At 42.5% G+C, this 17,755-nt stretch overlaps 1 protein-coding gene across 1 annotated transcript; it reads left to right on the top strand.

Annotated features, from left to right (window-relative positions):
- The first annotated feature begins 244 nt into the window (after positions 1-244).
- LOC311139072 (casein kinase II subunit alpha) lies at positions 245-17,728 on the top strand. The gene is made up of 13 exons (XM_084173940.1): positions 245-372; positions 2,888-3,161; positions 6,519-6,630; positions 6,764-6,865; positions 6,955-7,005; positions 7,677-7,736; positions 8,049-8,132; positions 8,416-8,526; positions 8,797-8,898; positions 9,143-9,243; positions 12,630-12,778; positions 14,072-14,161; positions 16,233-17,728. Exons 2-13 carry the CDS (start codon positions 3,061-3,063, stop codon positions 16,349-16,351), a joined length of 1,182 nt encoding a protein of 393 aa, XP_084030066.1. The 5' UTR covers positions 245-372; positions 2,888-3,060; the 3' UTR covers positions 16,352-17,728.
- Positions 17,729-17,755: the final 27 nt, after the last annotated feature.

The following is a 17,755-nucleotide window of genomic DNA, read 5'->3' on the forward strand; positions in this document are numbered from 1 at the left end:
TGCTTCTCCAACGTTTTCTCCATTTCGTCCACACTACTCGCTGCCATTTCCATCCCGAGCGCGTTGTCAAGCCCTCTCTCAAACTCAAACACTGGCCAGCCTTTGTCCAGCTTTCTTCGTAAATAAAAATATGCACTTAAAATAAAAGGCCACGGAAGGCGAGCATCAATGGGTATGACTTGATATCAAGAAACGCCCCTATCAGAAAACGCCCCAAATTGCGGTCTGCAATTACACCCTTCGCGGTAGTCCGCCATATTGTCTCTGAGACAGCAGAAATCAAACGCAAGTACACCGGCGAGAGGAAAGAAAGGGACCCTGCCTTCACTTGGATCCCAAGAAAGGATTTGGGTCGCATATTTGATAAAATAGGTAGCTATACAATGGAAGTTTGGCCTATGGTTTAAAATATTTTATGAAACAAGCAGTCAGTTAGCAATATTAACCGATTTAGCTAGCAAGCCAGCAGTGGGACCCGGTGACTAGCTAGCTACGACGCATGTAAGTTGGGGCGAGAGGGTGATGGTGGGGTAGGGAGACTACCGGTACCTAGCTAACTGTATCTATCTAGTTGGATAACACGACTATCCAATGTAGTTAGCTACAGATGCCAAACTGCGGGAACCAGCCACACGAGTTAGTTAGCTAGCTAACTACCAGCTGACACGTTGATTTCGCAAACGTTTGCCAATTAACGTTAGCGAACTTTCGTAGAGCTACTTGAAATCTGGGGCACTGGGCTAACTAACTTTTGTTATTCCTCAATATAGCTAGACACATGTTTCTTATCAAACATGACATTAGTTAACTATATCATAGGCAGAGGGCAGCAACACCACTTTTCCCTAAAAGATTGCATCCATTGCAGAAGGAGATTATTAATAGCCACATATTCAAATAAAACTAGCTAGCCTAACTTTATAATATTATGATGTGAAACTCGCCTGTGGCATGTTGCAACGGAAACCGTTTACTCTATGAACCAAACGGAACCAAACGGGAAGGGACCTACAATAATTTGTCCAATAGAAACTCAAGTTTTCGTTGCAAAACGTTTTCCGTTTGGATTAAACAGTTTCCATTGCAAAACGTTTTGCAACAGAAGCCTCGAAATGAATACACCCCATTAATATCGCGCCATCCCTGAAATCTAAAGGTAACTTGTTAATCACAGAGTGGTTGTTGGTTCGCTCCGCATCACTCAGTGAGCGACAGTTGACTTAGATCTCAGGGAAGGTGTGATGTACTCCAGGCGAGTTTCACATCCACTACAAAATACACTCTGTTGTAATGACATGTTAACAGCTTGAAGTAACTGCAGCTAGCTGACAATCCTTGTCCTACTTAGCTGGCAAGTTGAAACAGTATGGACACTAGTCGGTGAGTCTTGTGCAATTAATGTTGCAGATATTACATTCTTATATTCTTACTTTTCCCAGAAGATAATACTTCAGTTCTTCAAGCCTAGTCTAATCTGAGGTGTAAGAACTTGGTGTAGGCCTATAAATAAATAAAAATATGTACCAGGCACATATCTCAAAGCTAGGTAAAATGAGCCTCTGGGTAAAACTGCATTCCCCCAGTTCACTATTACGACCGGGTAAACCACAAATGCATGGGCTGCTTTGTTAAATTGGCTCCATTGAGGATATCTATGATAGGCACCACAGTTATGACCGTTTGTCCATTGCTGGCAAAGATAAGCTTAGGCTTTACTATATTGCAGATGGAATTGGTCTATTGGCAAGAAATATGGATGGATATCTTAATTTAGCAATAGAAGCCTGTTTGAGTATTATGAACCTTTTGCTGAACAAATGGGATTTTCTCAGTTAAAAATAGAATAAAAAGCCAAATGCTATATTATTTTCCCACCTTTTTTGACAATTTCTTTAAATAGAAGTTGCGGCGTTAATGATGAATTCCATCAAACATATTCATGATCATGGAAGTAAGAGATGCAGGGTTTTTTCAGGATAAAAATGGGGTTTAGGTGGTGGGTGTGGCCAATGGTGCTGTTGGCAACCAAACATTTTTGAGGCTCTCTTGTTGGCCGCAGGTACAACATTTTGCAGTTTTAAAGCACATTTCCTGCAATTCTACACATTTCGCCATGACTTCTGCACTCTGAATGACTCAAACATTATAACAAAATCATGCCATGACAAAAATACTTCTGCATGCATCATTCTTGGAATTTAAAATTCTCTCTGACTGTATAGCTTTTATTTTGTTGATTGTTAGTTCTCAAAGATCTTATAAAAAAAATATATAGGTCCATTATCTTTTCTACATATTTTTTTAATTAACTGTTTGGACATAGATGGCCCGCCGAAGACTTTACTATGCAGAAAAAACCCTGGAATGGATTTAGCGTTTTAAATTAAGTCAATAGTCATATAGCTTATTCCCGCCAGCCTTAGTAATTTAACATTGTGTCAATACTTTTGGGGCGGTGCAGTGACCCATTTTAAAACAACCTACTGGTAGTCAGGCCTGGAATTTTGCATGCAACAATCCATAGCCTTCTAGCTTCTTCACTTTTTTTAGTCTTGTGGTCAACAAATGCAGTGTTGTAACTGCATCAAATAGATTTTACACTCACCTGTCAACTTTGTGATTGTCTGCGGGAAGTTTTTTTTTCTTCCACATATCAATGATGCTTATTTGATCTGGCCTAGGTCTCAAATAATAATAATATATGCCATTTAGCAGACGCTTTTATCCAAAGCGACTTACGTTCATGCGTGCATGCATTTTATGTATGGGTGGTCCTGGTAATCGAACACACTATCCTGGCGTTGCAAGTGCCATGCGCTACCAACTGAGCTATAGAGGTCCACGAATATAACTGACACTGTTTCTTTTCTTCCCCCTGTTGTCTCAGCTGTCCAGAGGTGCCCCTGGTGGCTCCCCTTGCTTACAGCCAAAGCCCCCCCCCCCTTACCCCCTGCCCTGTCAAGAAGAGGCCCCCCTCCCCTCCCCCCACCTTCCCTCCTCTCCCTCTTCCCTCCTCGTCCTTCTCTGCAGTAAGTGCCCTCCTCTGCCAAGCTGTCGGACATGCCAGGACCCGTGCCGAGTCGGGCCCGCGTGTACACAGATGTCAACACACACCGGCCCAGGGAGTACTGGGACTACGAGTCCCATGTGGTGGAATGGGGGTACGTACCAGCAACACACACACGCACCCAGTCTTTAAAGTCACAGCAACGTTGGTGCTTGCTAAACTATTATGAGGAGACTGAAATTACTATTTCTCTTCATTCCATTGTCTTGACGTGACTTGTATTAATATGCCGACTGTTATTTATCGAATCAACTATGTTTAATTGTCACTCGATTAAATTAATCATGTAACAAATAACTCATTAGGAATTTGGGGCACCACGGAAAAAGTTGTTTAACAAGTTACCATCTCCCAAATTAAACTCTTAGAATATATATATATAATATATCGATAACAGTCACTTATCAAATAATTACCTCTTATCGGTATCATTCTGAACGTCGCATAATCCTTAAACCTGCATGAACCCTATCCTTATTGATGAATCAGCAATACACAAATTGCCTTTATTTATTCACTAACAAACTAAATAATAACACAGAATACAAACACACACACAGGTTATTGATTACTAACGTAATACAATGAGAACAGGTCTCTAGTGGACTGGACGAACAATAGCATGAATGCTTGGGTAGAAGGAGGGTCAGAATGGAAGGGAGAGACAGAGATTCAAACTATTGTTGTTACTTTGGAGACTACGCTCACAGTAATCATAATACTTATGCACCCTAATAACCGCTCATTCGGATTAGAAATGCAACATGTATTTACTTGTAGCTGTCTTCGATAGTTGAGTTGATGATGTAGGACTCTGGTTTGCCCACCAGAGATCCCAATGTCCTTGGTAGAGTTTCTGGTCGTAGTGGTGGTTAGAATGTATACTTCAGCGTACCCTGTAGTTTGTAGAGTTGATCTGTTAGATAGATACATCAGATGTATCAACGGTTGTCTGAGAGGGATTGTCCTTCGCAACTCGTGTCTAGTAAAAGTTCTCTAGACGACTATACATGCCAGCTGCAAACTGGTAATGCAAAGGTCTAGTGTGTTGTCTTCTTCTTCACCTCGTGTAAAGGTTGAGAGTTTCAGAGTTTCACCATTTTACCATATTCAGCTCGCGCTGCATGTCGGCTCGTCTGTAGAGTATCAACCATATTAAGCCGTGGGGCTTCCTGTTCTTGTTCTAACCATTTTAAGCCGTGTAGCTGCAGCTTCACGCTTCCTGGTCTTGTAGAAATTCAACCATTTGCAACATCCGTTGCAAAGGTGAATTTCGATACTTGAGTAGAAAAGGCGTCTGGGCGTGGCCACTGACTGAGAACAAATCAATATGGAAACAATCATCTCATCTAGAATGCTAAAATCACATTATCTTCACAAAAGTATTATTATACACTGCTCAAAAAAATAAAGGGAACACTAAAATAACACATCCTAGATCTGAATGAATGAAATAATCTTATTAAATACATTTTTCTTTACATAGTTGAATGTGCTGACAACAAAATCACACAAATTATCAATGGAAATCAAATTTATCAACCAATGGAGGTCTGGATTTGGAGTCACCCTCAAAATTAAAGTGGAAAACCACACTACAGGCTGATCCAACTTTGATGTAATGTCCTTAAAACAAGTCAAAATTAGGCTCAGTAGTGTGTGTGGCCTCCACGTGCCTGTATGACCTCCCTACAATGCCTGGGCATGCTCCTGATGAGGTGGCAGATGGTCTCCTGAGGGATCTCCTCCCAGACCTGGACTAAAGCATCCGCTAACTCCTGGACAGTCTGTGGTGCAACGTGGCGTTGGTGGATGGAGCGAGACATGATGTCCCAGATGTGCTCAATTGGATTCAGGTCTGGGGAACAGGCGGGCCAGTCCATAGCATCAATGCCTTCCTCTTGCAGGAACTGCTGACACACTCCAGCCACATGAGGTCTAGCATTGTCTTGCATTAGGAGGAACCCAGGGCCAACCGCACCAGCATATGGTCTCACAAGGGGTCTGAGGATCTCATCTCGGTACCTAATGGCAGTCAGGCTACCTCTGGCGAGCACATGGAGGGCTGTGCGGCCCCCGCAAAGAAATGCCACCCCACACCATGACTGACCCACCGCCAAACCGGTCATGCTGGAGGATGTTGCAGGCAGCAGAACGTTCTCCACGGCGTCTCCAGACTCTGTCAAATCTGTCACATGTGCTCAGTGTGAACCTGCTTTCATCTGTGAAGAGCACAGGGCGCCAGTGGCGAATTTGCCAATCTTGGTGTTCTCTGGCAAATGCCAAACGTCCTGCACAGTGTTGGGCTGTAAGCACAACCCCCACCTGTGGACGTCGGGCCCTCATACCACCCTCATGGAGTCTGTTTCTGACCGTTTGAGCAGACACATGCACATTTGTGGCCTGCTGGAGGTCATTTTGCAGGGCTCTGACAGTGCTCCTCCTGCTCCTCCTTGCACAAAGGCGGAGGTAGCAGTCCTGCTGCTGAGTTGTTGCCCTCCTACGGCCTCCTCCACGTCTCCTGATGTACTGGCCTGTCTCCTGGTAGCGCCTCCATGCTCTGGACACTACGCTGACAGACACAGCAAACCTTCTTGCCACAGCTCGCATTGATGTGCCATCCTGGATGAGCTGCACTACCTGAGCCACTTGTGTGGGTTGTAGACTCCGTCTCATGCTACCACTAGAGTGAAAGCACCGCCAGCATTCAAAAGTGACCAAAACATCAGCCAGGAAGCATAGGAACTGAGCAGTGGTCTGTGGTCACCACCTGCAGAACCACTTCTTTATTGGGGGTGTCTTGCTAATTGCCTATAATTTCCACCTGTTGTCTATTCCATTTGCACAACAGCATGTGACATTTATTGTCAATCAGTGTTGCTTCCTAAGTGGACAGTTTGATTTCACAGAAGTGTGATTGACTTGGAGTTACATTGTGTTGTTTAAGTGTTCCCTTTATTTTTTTGAGCAGTTTACTTAATCATTCATTTTATACAACAATTAGATGCAAACCTCATAACTGGGAAGTGTACACCCCAATAGATACAGTTATGTTGTTCCACCATCTTTAATGACATCACAACATAGTAACGAATTTGACATGATTGTTCTTTAAGTCCCCTCCGACCATTTCCCACATTCTTTGAAGTGGGAATATTGTTTCATTATCCACTTTTGGATGTTGGAGTCTTGGCGGGAAGACTCCTAATACTGCAAGGCACGGAAAAGGTAGTTTCTGCGAGGAATTTACGACCCGTCATAAAACTGGCCCCCAGGAAAGGGGGTGTTCAAACCTTTGCCTAGCCGGCATCTTTGATCCTCAACCCATAAGGGAAAGTCATGACACCATGTTAAATCTCAAGGCTAGATCAAGGTCTGCTCCCTTTGTGTTATTTGCAGTTTAATTTCAAATTCCTTGAATGGTGTAATTGACAAACAATTCTTCCCGCAGAAATCAAGATGACTTCCAGTTGGTGCGGAAGCTGGGACGCGGGAAGTACAGTGAAGTGTTTGAAGCAGTCAACATCACCAACAACGAGAAGGTTGTGGTGAAAATACTCAAGGTAACGATGAGAAATCAATATCGTTCAGATCATAGATTAATATATTGCCATTCGATACAGACTCGCGTTGGATTCATATTGAAGTAAAACTGCCCTGACAATCAATACAGTTGGTCTTTAATTGTGTCCATAGCCCGTAAAAAAGAAGAAAATCAAGCGTGAAATTAAGATCCTGGAGAACCTCCGCGGAGGCCCTAACATCATCTCCCTCATAGACATCGTCAAAGACCCAGTGGTGAGTAGGAATGGCGGGAAAGATGTGAAAACAGTATTGTTCTTTTAGAGGACATGACTTTGATGCAACAACCCCTTCTCTTCTTTCAGTCTCGGACACCCGCCTTGGTCTTTGAACATGTCAACAACACTGACTTCAAGGTAAGCCAGAGCATCCGTTTTTTTACCCCTGAGTCTTATGCACATCGCAGCAAAACATTTTGCAACAGAAAATGAAATAGTTTCTTATTGGACAAGTTCAGGGGTGTATTCACTAGGAACCAAACAGAACCAAATGAAAAGGGGCGGGACCTACCTGAATTTGTCCAATAGAAACTCTAATTTTCAACTGTTTGGACTAATGATTACACCACAGGTAGTCCCTCTCCGTTTCAGTCTGTTTTCTTCTGTTTGGTGGCTAATGAATACGACCCTGATTCTTGACCGTGTACAACATCTCTATTCTGAAACAAAGCCCTATGAAACCTTCTTTCTTGGCATGCATACTGTTTCCCCGTACTCCTGTTTGTGTGTGTCTGTGTGTGTTGAGGGACAAAAAGGTGCAGTGCAATGTCTTCGGTGTCAGGATGTTTTTTGTCTTCTGGTTCTATCCTCAATCGCTGGTACACGATGATCAAGTTTGGTGTTGAATTACTTAATAGTAGACCTAAGTGTTACCAGTCAGATGCCCAAGTTGATAGCTTGTGATTTGAATAATATGTTAATTATTTGTATTGGATAATGGGTTCCGGTTGCGAAGACGGATACGCATGTACTGTGCAGGGATGAGTTAAATCACTGTATTGATTCACTGCATCTGTTTTTACTTGCAGCAATTGTACCAGACCCTAACAGACTATGACATCCGGTTCTACATGTTTGAGATCCTCAAGGTGAGTCTCGTATTTTTGTAATTTGGGTGAACTATCCCATTAATTTGTGCTAGAAGCCCAGATACTTTGCCAGACATGAGTCAGCATTTCCCACTCTCAAAACAAGAACATTCAGGTGCTTAGAGTATATAGGCCCCTTGTTTGTCTTTGTCCGACAGTTACATACCAGCCCTCTATTTTCCCATCATGTTTGTGCGCCCAGACGGGTACACAACGTCTGTTTTGTTATTTCTGCCTTTATTGAATTACTGTGTTGAGTAAATCCCCAGCCTCCTCGTTGCTAACCGGCGGCCATTTTGGCTCTGTGCACAGGCCCTGGACTACTGCCACAGCATGGGAATCATGCACAGGGACGTGAAACCCCACAACGTGATGATTGATCACGAACACCGCAAGGTGAGATTTTACGACCAATGCAGCGGAGGCACAGTTATTCCCCCTATCTGATTCTCCCTAGTCAAGACCTTTGTCATCCATTGAATGTGACTACAATATGTAGGTTAGTTTATATAGAAATTGGAGCTCTAAGAAATGAGATATTGTACCACGACAATCCTCAAAACAATACCCCAAAGTCCAAGTAGTCCCTCCCAGTTTCACTCTGTTTGGTGCCCAAATAAGCGCAACCCTGTTATATTTCTCTCAATATTGACTTGCCTCTGTTTGTGTATTCTTCCAGCTGCGCCTTATTGACTGGGGTCTGGCTGAGTTCTACCACCCAGGACAGGAGTACAATGTCCGAGTGGCTTCTCGCTACTTCAAAGGACCCGAGCTTCTGGTTGACTATCAGGTATGTTGTCCTGCTACTGTTATGAATTGTGTGACGTGCTCAGTTTATATTCTTTGCTGTTGTGTAGATCCCATATATATATATATATATAATTAGATCCCATATATATATATATATATATAATTACAGATACCCTTTTCACAATACTGAGCTGTGCTGGGCTGTTTACGCATCCACCATAGTTACTGGAACCGTGCTGGACAGGGAAATGTGAAAACCAAATATCTTGACCTTTTTTTCTAACTTATTGATTTCACTATCTTTGTCCAGATGTATGACTACAGTCTGGACATGTGGAGCTTGGGCTGCATGTTGGCCAGCATGATCTTCAGGAAGGAGCCTTTCTTCCACGGCCACGACAACTACGACCAGGTAAACACACACTCCAATACTTTGTCCACCATGGCTCAAAGGACATACTCATTATCAGTGAAGAAAATAACCTTGGGCCTGTTCAGGAGGGTGCAAGGTTACAGAACCTACAGTTAGAAATAGACTGTGTAGAACAGATATGATTCTGTCGGGTCCATTTCTATCTGCAATGGTCAGAGCGTTTCACGTCACTGAATACACCCCAGGTGAGATGAATGACTAGATGTTTTTTCTCACTTTGTAGTTGGTGAGAATAGCCAAGGTGTTGGGAACGGAAGACCTGTATGACTACATCGACAAGTACAACATTGAGCTGGAGCCTCGGTTCAATGACATTCTGGGAAGGTGCGTTGTCTGTCTTCACTAGTGTGCGTTATTGTACACTTGGTTTATAAACTTATACTCCTTTCACATAGGATTTACGATATGTTGCCTGTAAAAAAATAAATAAATGCAATGTTTATGACCCCCCTTTCAAACAGGCCCATGTTTACCACATTCTTGCCTGCATACGCCTTTTATACCTCCTGTGCGCATGCCGGTGACGAGTGGTAGATGAGGGTGGGCGTCTATTTTATTAACTCCAATGAAAATACACCATCACAAAGAAATCCATTATTCATTAGTTAAGACAAATAAAATGTGTTTTTAAAAGAATACAATAGTATATTTTGAGTTTCATTTTGTTACTGGTCTGTGCAGCCTATAGGCTACATAGCTGTGCCTTGCAAATTAAATCAATAGTTTATTTTGTTCATTAAAACAGATAATACACACATTCCCCTGTCCTGATCAGTCAACACACATATATTTTATAGTAAGAATATAATGTAATATAACAATAAAATAGAAATAAAAAAAAATCACACAACTTGAGTGTCACAGGATCGTGTGGAACCGCGGTCATATACAGTGCCTTGCAAAAGTATTCATCCCCCTTGACGTTTTTCCTATTTTGTTGCGTTACAACCTGTCAATTAAATAGATTTTTATTTGGATTTTATGTAATGGACATTCACAAAATAGTCCAAATTGGTGAAGTGAAATGAAAAAAATAACTTGTTTCTAAAAATTCTATAAAATAAATAACGGAAAAGTGGTGCGTGCATATGTATTCACCCGCTTTGCTTTGAAGCCCCTAAATCAGATCTGGTGCAACCAATTACCTTCAGAAGTCACATAATTAGTTAAATAAAGTCCACCTGTGTGCAATCTAAGTGTCAAATGATCTGTCACATGATCTCCGGATATAAACACCTGTTCTGAAAGGCCCCAGAGTCTGCAACACCACTAAGCAAGGAGCACCACCAAGCAAGTGGCACCATGAAGACCAAGGAGCTCTCCAAACAGGTCAGGGAATAAGTTGTGGAGATCAGGGTTGGGTTATAAAAAAATATCAAACTTTGAACATCCCACCATTAAATCCATTGTTGAAAAATTGAAATAATATGGCACCACAACAAACCTGCCAAGAGAGGGCCACCCACCAAAACTCACGGCCCAGGCAAGGAGGGCATTAATCAGAGAGGCAACAAAGAGACCAAAGATAACCCTGAAGGAGCTGCAAAGCTCCACAGCGGAGATTGGAGTATCTGTCCATAGGACCACTTTAAGCCATACACTCCACAGAGCTGGGCTTTACAGAAGAGTGGCAGAAAAAAGCCATTGCTTACAGAAAAAAATTGGCAAACACGTTTGGTGTTCGCCAAAAGGCATGTGGAAGACTCCTCAAACATATGGAAGAAGGTACTCTGGTCAGATGAGACTAAAATTGGTCTGGTGCAAACCCAACACCTCTCATCACCCTGAGAACACCATCCCCACAGTGAAGCATGGTGGTGGCAGCATCATGCTGTGGGGATGTTTTTAATCGGCAGGGACTGGGAAACTGGTCAGAATTGAAGGAATGATGGATGGCGCTAAATACAGGGAAATTCTTGAGGGAAACCTGTTTGTCTTCCAGAGATTTCAGACTGGGACGGAGGTTCACCTTCCAGCAGGACAATGACCCTAAGCATACTGCTAAAGCAACACTTGAGTGGTTTAAGGGGAAACATTTAAATGTCTTGGAATGGCCTAGTCAATGCCCAGACCTCAATCCAATTGAGAATCTGTGGTATGACTTAAAGATTGCTGTACACCAGCGGAACCCATCCAACTTGAAGGAGCTGGAGCAGTTTTGCCTTGAAGAATGGGCATAAATCCCAGTGGCTAGATGTGCCAAGCTTATAGAGACATACCCCAAGAGGCTTGCAGCTGTAATTGCTGCAAAAGGTGGCTCTACAAAGTATTGACTTTTGGGGGGTGAATAGTTATGCACACTCAGGTTCTGTTTTTTTTTTTTATTCTTTCTTGTTTGTTTCACAAGAAAAAATGTTTTGGATCTTCAAAGTGGTAGGCATGTTGTTTAAATCAAATGATACAAACCCCCCCCAAAATCCATTTTAATTCTAGGTTGTAAGGCAACAAAATAGGAAAAATGCCAAGAGGGGTGAATACTTTCGCAAGCCACTGTAACAAAATTGTGATATTTTTAAACAGAGCCCATGCCGACACCTTTTTGAGAAATTGTATGTGGTTGAGAAACCTTAATCAGCTCTTTCTGATCATGTAACTAAAATCTAAATCTGACCTGAATGAACCTCTATAATTTGAAAGTCACTTTTGATCCACGTTTCATTTTGTCCTATCCTCACACTGCGTTGTTAGGGAGTGATACAAAAATCTAGATTTTAATGTTCATATTTCACAACCTCTGCAGGCTTTTGGAGTTGCCTATACCCAATCAAGCAAAATAATAGGCCTACACTTGATTTAGGCTACATTATTGCATGCTAAATGTTTCTGATCTGTGATAGATGAGCTACCACCTCCATGTATTTATTTGCCCAGCCAGGGACCAATTAACCAAATATACAAACAGATTCTGTGAAACAAAATCACATTGCTTGATTATCAGGCAAGTCACAGGCTTTTGGTTGGGAGTAGGCTAAAAGGTGAGTGAAGAGCAAAATAATCCACTTGTTAAGCTACATAACTTGTTAGCAAAATGTTCTGAATAGTGCTAATACAGCCAACTAGACTACAGAGGATCATGAGCAGTACTCACCTCGACCTAGCTAACATTTCCCCAGCCTAATTGTAACCAAATATCCAAACAGATTCAGTGAAAACAAAAATCTGACATTGATTGATTTTTCCAGAGTCCCCACGCTTGTCTGTGGCACTGTCCCAATCAAAACAGTGCTGAAATGATCATATAGTTGACCACACGCAGGTATTGCTTAGAATGTATTATAACGATTGGATAACTTGGAGTTTCAGTAAGCAACAATTTGATACATGCCTGTCAGTGTAGTGTGCGCCAATGCCGCTTAAGCATTACTGCCATTTTTGTGTTTTAACATTTTTCATAATGGCAAGAACAAGTTTGATGTCGGACTACAACAATAGAATGTTCATGATTTAATGCATGCCAAAGACGGTAAGATGAAAGGGGACTTTTCTTTTATACTGAGGGGTTGGTGAGACTTTTAAACACATTGCGCCCCCCCCCCCCCCCAAAAAAAAAAAAATATATGAAGTTGGCTGCATGCCAAAGGTTTTCGTCTTGGTTTGAAAGGGATGTTAGTTGTTCCTGCCAAAACCAACACCTGAATCTAGACACACTGCTGTGCATAGGGGTTTCTCTTTCTTTTTTGCACTGCTGCTAACCTGCTCTCCCCTTCCAGACACTCTCGTAAGCGGTGGGAGCGCTTCGTCCACAGTGAGAACCAGCACCTGGTCAGCCCCGAGGGCCTGGACTTCCTGGACAAGCTGCTGCGCTATGACCATCAGGCCCGGCTGACCGCCCGTGAGGCCATGGATCACCCTTACTACTGTAAGTGCGAGGAGGGATCCGGTTGCCAGTATATTTAGCCAAACTGCAAAGTCAAAATTGGCTATATCGTGAAAACATAAATGTAAGGCTAGGGGAGGGATCCGGTTAAGTATAGGGTTAATATATGGTTAAGTATAGGGTTAATAAATGGTTAAGTATAGGGTTAATTTTTTACGTCAGACCTCAGACCCATATTGATGAGATTGGATGGGGTAGGGGGAATTATTATTTTGGTTTAGGAAACTCCTGGGCACAATTGAATGTCTTAAACTAAATAGAAAATGATGTAGAAATGACAATGGACCTACAGGTAACTGACAAAATAATGGAAACACTTTAGTAAATGAGGGTTACAAAGTATATTGAAAGCAGGTGTGGTTCCTGAGTTAATTAAACAATTAACATCCTATCATGCTTAGGGTCATGTATAAAAATGCTGGGCAGGCTATTATTTTGCCTACTATTTTGGCTACCATGGCTATGCCCCCAAGGATGACAATGCCCCCATCCACAGGGCACGAGTGGTCACTGAATGGTTTGATGAGCATGAAAACGATGTCAACCATATGCCGTCACCAGATCTCAACCCAATTGAACACTTATGGGAGATTCTGGAGCGGCGCCTGAGACAACTTTTTCCACCACCATCAACAAAACACCAAATGATGGAATTTCTCGTGGAAGAATGGTGTCGCATCCCTCTAGTAGAGTTCCAGACACTTGTAGAATCTATGCCAAGGAGCATTGAAGCTGTTCTGGCTCCTGGTGGCCCCACACCCTATTAAGACACTTTGTTGATGTTTCCTTTATTTTGTCATATACCTGAATAGATTTAACTGCTGTTTTTCTGCCCCGCAAATTGATTTTGACGCAAATCAAAGGCTTGTTATGACTGGGGTTACTTGGCATCCAAATGTCTCTTTTAAAAGCAATTCGCAGCTAAAAGGTATAAGGTATTTCCGTCTTTACATTTTGATGTAACGAAGGAGCAGGACGTTTTGGTCGTTCATAAGTGCTATAAGAAGATGGTTGTTTGTTCTAATCAGGGTCTTGTTCATTAGGGCACACAAGCAAAACGTTTTACAACGGCAAACGAAAACAAGCGTGTCTTGTTGGAAACGTTCAGGTAGTGGCTCCTCGGTTTACTCTGCTTTCCTTAATTTTGTGTGTAATGAGCACGACCCAGTTCACTGGTTATCAGCAGTTCCTTATGACCATCTCCTTGCAGTGACTAGGGACTCGAGACTAGCGATTGTTCAGTGTTTCATTTGAGTTGTTCTTTTGTCCACAAAGATCCCATTGTGAAAGACCAGGGTCGCATGCCGGGGTCGGCTAACCTGCCCAGCGGAAATACAGCCACAAGCACAGCCAACATGATCACTGGTGAGCGCAAACACACACACCCTAATCATCCTAACCCCCCACCCATGTGGCTTCATCTGAACTCCCAGAGACTCCCATCACTCAATGTTAAGAAGGATGTTTTGTCTGCGGGAGGCCGAGTTTGGAAATTAAATCGAATCAAGCAGCCGACTTGGTCTGTGTTAAGATTGAATTAAGCATGTTCGGCTGCTGTATTTGTCCACGCTAATTGGACTATCTTCCATCAAGGGTTACCACATTGTCATAATTGACATACTGTAATTCAATCCAATACATTTCATAAGAGCTAAACTCACCATATGCCAGTGCATCCGTTGTCATCTTTCCTATGTAGCTCATTGGTTATATCGTAGTTCACTTCATCATCAGAACTCCCTTGGAAGAGTGTTTTCTAAGTAACCCGCATGGTTATCTCTGAGATACAGTGGGGGAAAAAAGTATTTAGTCAGCCACCAATTGTGCAAGTTCTCCCACTTAAAAAGATGAGAGACCTGTAATTTTCATCATAGGTACACGTCAACTATGACAGACAAATTGAGATTTTTTCTCTCCAGAAAATCACATTGTAGGATTTTTTATGAATCTATTTGCAAATTATGGTGGAAAATAAGTATTTGGTCAATAACAAAAGTTTCTTAATACTTTGTTATATACCCTTTGTTGGCAATGACACAGGTCAAAGGTTTTCTGTAAGTCTTCACAAGGTTTTCACACACTGTTGCTGGTATTTTGGCCCATTCCTCCATGCAGATCTCCTCTAGAGCAGTGATGTTTTGGGGCTGTCGCTGGGCAACACGGACTTTCAACTCCCTCCAAAGATTTTCTATGGGGTTGAGATCTGGAGACTGGCTAGGCCACTCCAGGACCTTGAAATGCTTCTTACGAAGCCACTCCTTCATTGCCCGGGTGGTGTGTTTGGGATCATTGTCATGCTGAAAGACCCAGCCACGTTTCATCTTCAATGCCCTTGCTGATGGAAGGAGGTTTTCACTCAAAATCTCACGATATATGGCCCCATTCATTCTTTCCTTTACACGGATCAGTCGTCCTGGTCCCTTTGCAGAAAAACAGCCCCAAAGCATGATGTTTCCACCCCCATGCTTCACAGTAGGTATGGTGTTCTTTGGATGCAACTCAGCATTCTTTGTCCTCCAAACACGACGAGTTGAGTTTTTACAAAAAAGTTCTATTTTGGTTTCATCTGACCATATGACATTCTCCCAATCCTCTTCTGGATCATCCAAATGCACTCTAGCAAACTTCAGACGGGCCTGGACATGTACTGGCTTAAGCAGGGGGACACGTCTGGCACAGCAGGATTTGAGTCCCTGGCGGCGTAGTGTGTTACTGATGGTAGGCTTTGTTACTTTGGTCCCAGCTCTCTGCAGGTCATTCACTAGGTCCCCCCGTGTGGTTCTGGGATTTTTGCTCACCATTCTTGTGATAATTTTGACCCCACGGGGTGAGATCTTGCGTGGAGTACCAGATCGAGGGAGATTAACAGTGGTCTTGTATGTCTTCCATTTCCTAATAATTGCTCCCACAGTTGATTTCTTCAAACCAAGCTGCTTACCTATTGCAGATTCAGTCTTCCCACCCTGGTGCAGGTCTACAATTTTGTTTCTGGTGTCCTTTGACAGCTCTTTGGTCTTGGCCATAGTGGAGTTTGGAGTGTGACTGTTTGAGGTTGTGGACAGGTGTCTTTTATACTGATAACAAGTTCAAACAGGTGCCATTAATACAGGTAACGAGTGGAGGACAGAGGAGCCTCTTAAAGAAGAAGTTACAGGTCTGTGAGAGCCAGAAATCTTGCTTGTTTGTAGGTGACCAAATACTTATTTTCCACCATAATTTGCAAATAAATTCATTAAAAATCCTACAATTTGATTTTCTGGATTTTTTTTTCTCAATTTGTCTGTCATAGTTGACGTGTACCTATGATGAAAAGTACAGGGCTCTCTCATCTTTTTAATTTGGAGAACTTGCACAATTGGTGGCTGACTAAATACTTTTTTCCCCCACTGTATATGGTGTACAGTGGTTAAGCTAAATTTCCCCTTTCTCTCTCAAGGTATCTCTGCCTTGCCAGCTGCTACTGCCCTGGGCAACCTCACCGGCTCGCCCGTCCTCTCTGCTGCCACCAACGCCCTGAGCACCCCTGTGCCCGCTGCCGCTAGTGCCCCCCAGTGATGGCACCCCCAGGGGAGCAACCTATGGCTGCCACTCATGCAGGCACGCACCAACATCTCTTACTCACTTATTCACTCGGTCCGACTGCCCTGAGATCCAGGAATGCCAACCTCTGAAGGCTTTCTCGCCTGAACAATGTTTATTTGTTTCTCCTTTAATGAACTTGAGTTAACCTGACATGAAATGAATGTTCTGTGTAATTGACACATGCAGGTATTTATTTCATCTTGATAACTGGGGCTGTGTGTGGCTATGTCCACAATCCGAGAATGAGTCACGAATCCAAGGGTGATGTGGGTTCCTCCCCCCAACACGTTTTTTTGTTGTACATTACTGACAAGTAGTTAGTGGAAGGTAACAGGAAAGGCATGGTAGCATTCAGACCAAAAGGAGCAGTCTGCAGTTTACCAATGCAACCTTGTCAAACGAGCGCTGGCGAGCACACCTTAAACAATTCCCAGATTTAGTCCAGTCTGCTACTCTATACCACCATTATGAAAGACTTCCCCACAGTATTTGGAAGTGTTTGGTGCTGTTCTGTGCTCCAGTCGTGTGTTGAAAAACTGAAGCTTCCTCACTCAACGTATCCAAATGACACTTCAACACTTCAGCCTGAATAGTATGTCTTGCCTTTCTACCGTACTGGATACCTAGTTTTCTTTTTGATGTAAGGGTTCCCTGACAGTTTTCCTTTTTTGTACTGAAATGCTGTGGTATGCTGGATGGGTTTAATTTACAGTGGCAATGGTTTGAATGCAGTATTGTCATTCGATCCCTTCGAAAGCCAGGCAAAGCCATCCGTTTGGTTATTTTGAAAAGTTTATCTCAAACTTGCTGCTGTCCAGTTCCTTGAATTAATTAAAGTCGTAAAAAACTGTTTCCTCAATCGCTAGGGAAAGAGGAGATTGACCAAACCTTTTTTGTTTTCTCTGGGAGAGTTAGAGTTATATGTGGAGAAAATATGGACGGTGTTAGGTATAAGATCACAACTGAATATGAAGGCACCGGAGTCCTGGTTAAGTTGGCTTGAAATGTATTTGTATCCATCTGCTGTTAGTACCTGAGGAAAGTGGTTTTCTTTTTGTATTTAGTTTGTTTCGGGGCTAGGTTTCTTGGATCGATCACCATGTATTGAACTTGAAGGGGTTGAATTTTCCCTGCGTTTTAGTGCCAGAAATGGGAATCCTGTGTTAGTATAGACTCTGCTGTACATATGCATACTTTTTTCATTGGAGATCTCAACAAATGAAAAATACATGCATACATCGACATAATAAAGTTGAGTCCTTACATCACTGTATATATTTTTATGTCCTTATGTAGAAGACTAGTATTTGAAAATATTTGTGTAAATAAACACGTGTTTTATTTATCAAGTAAATCTGATTTGTTCACACAATGTCT

Source organism: Coregonus lavaretus (assembly GCF_964263955.1).
Source record: "Coregonus lavaretus genome assembly, chromosome: 12".
NCBI classification, from domain to species: Eukaryota; Metazoa; Chordata; class Actinopteri; order Salmoniformes; family Salmonidae; genus Coregonus; species Coregonus lavaretus.

Coding starts and splice junctions, on each gene's coding strand:
- LOC311139072 (XM_084173940.1), top strand. CDS start 3,061: ATGCCAGGACCCGTGCCGAGTCGGGCCCGCGTGTACACAGATGTCAAC. Junction 6,631..6,763: donor TTGTGGTGAAAATACTCAAG/GTAACGATGAGA, acceptor TTGTGTCCATAG/CCCGTAAAAAAGAAGAAAAT. Junction 7,737..8,048: donor ACATGTTTGAGATCCTCAAG/GTGAGTCTCGTA, acceptor CTCTGTGCACAG/GCCCTGGACTACTGCCACAG.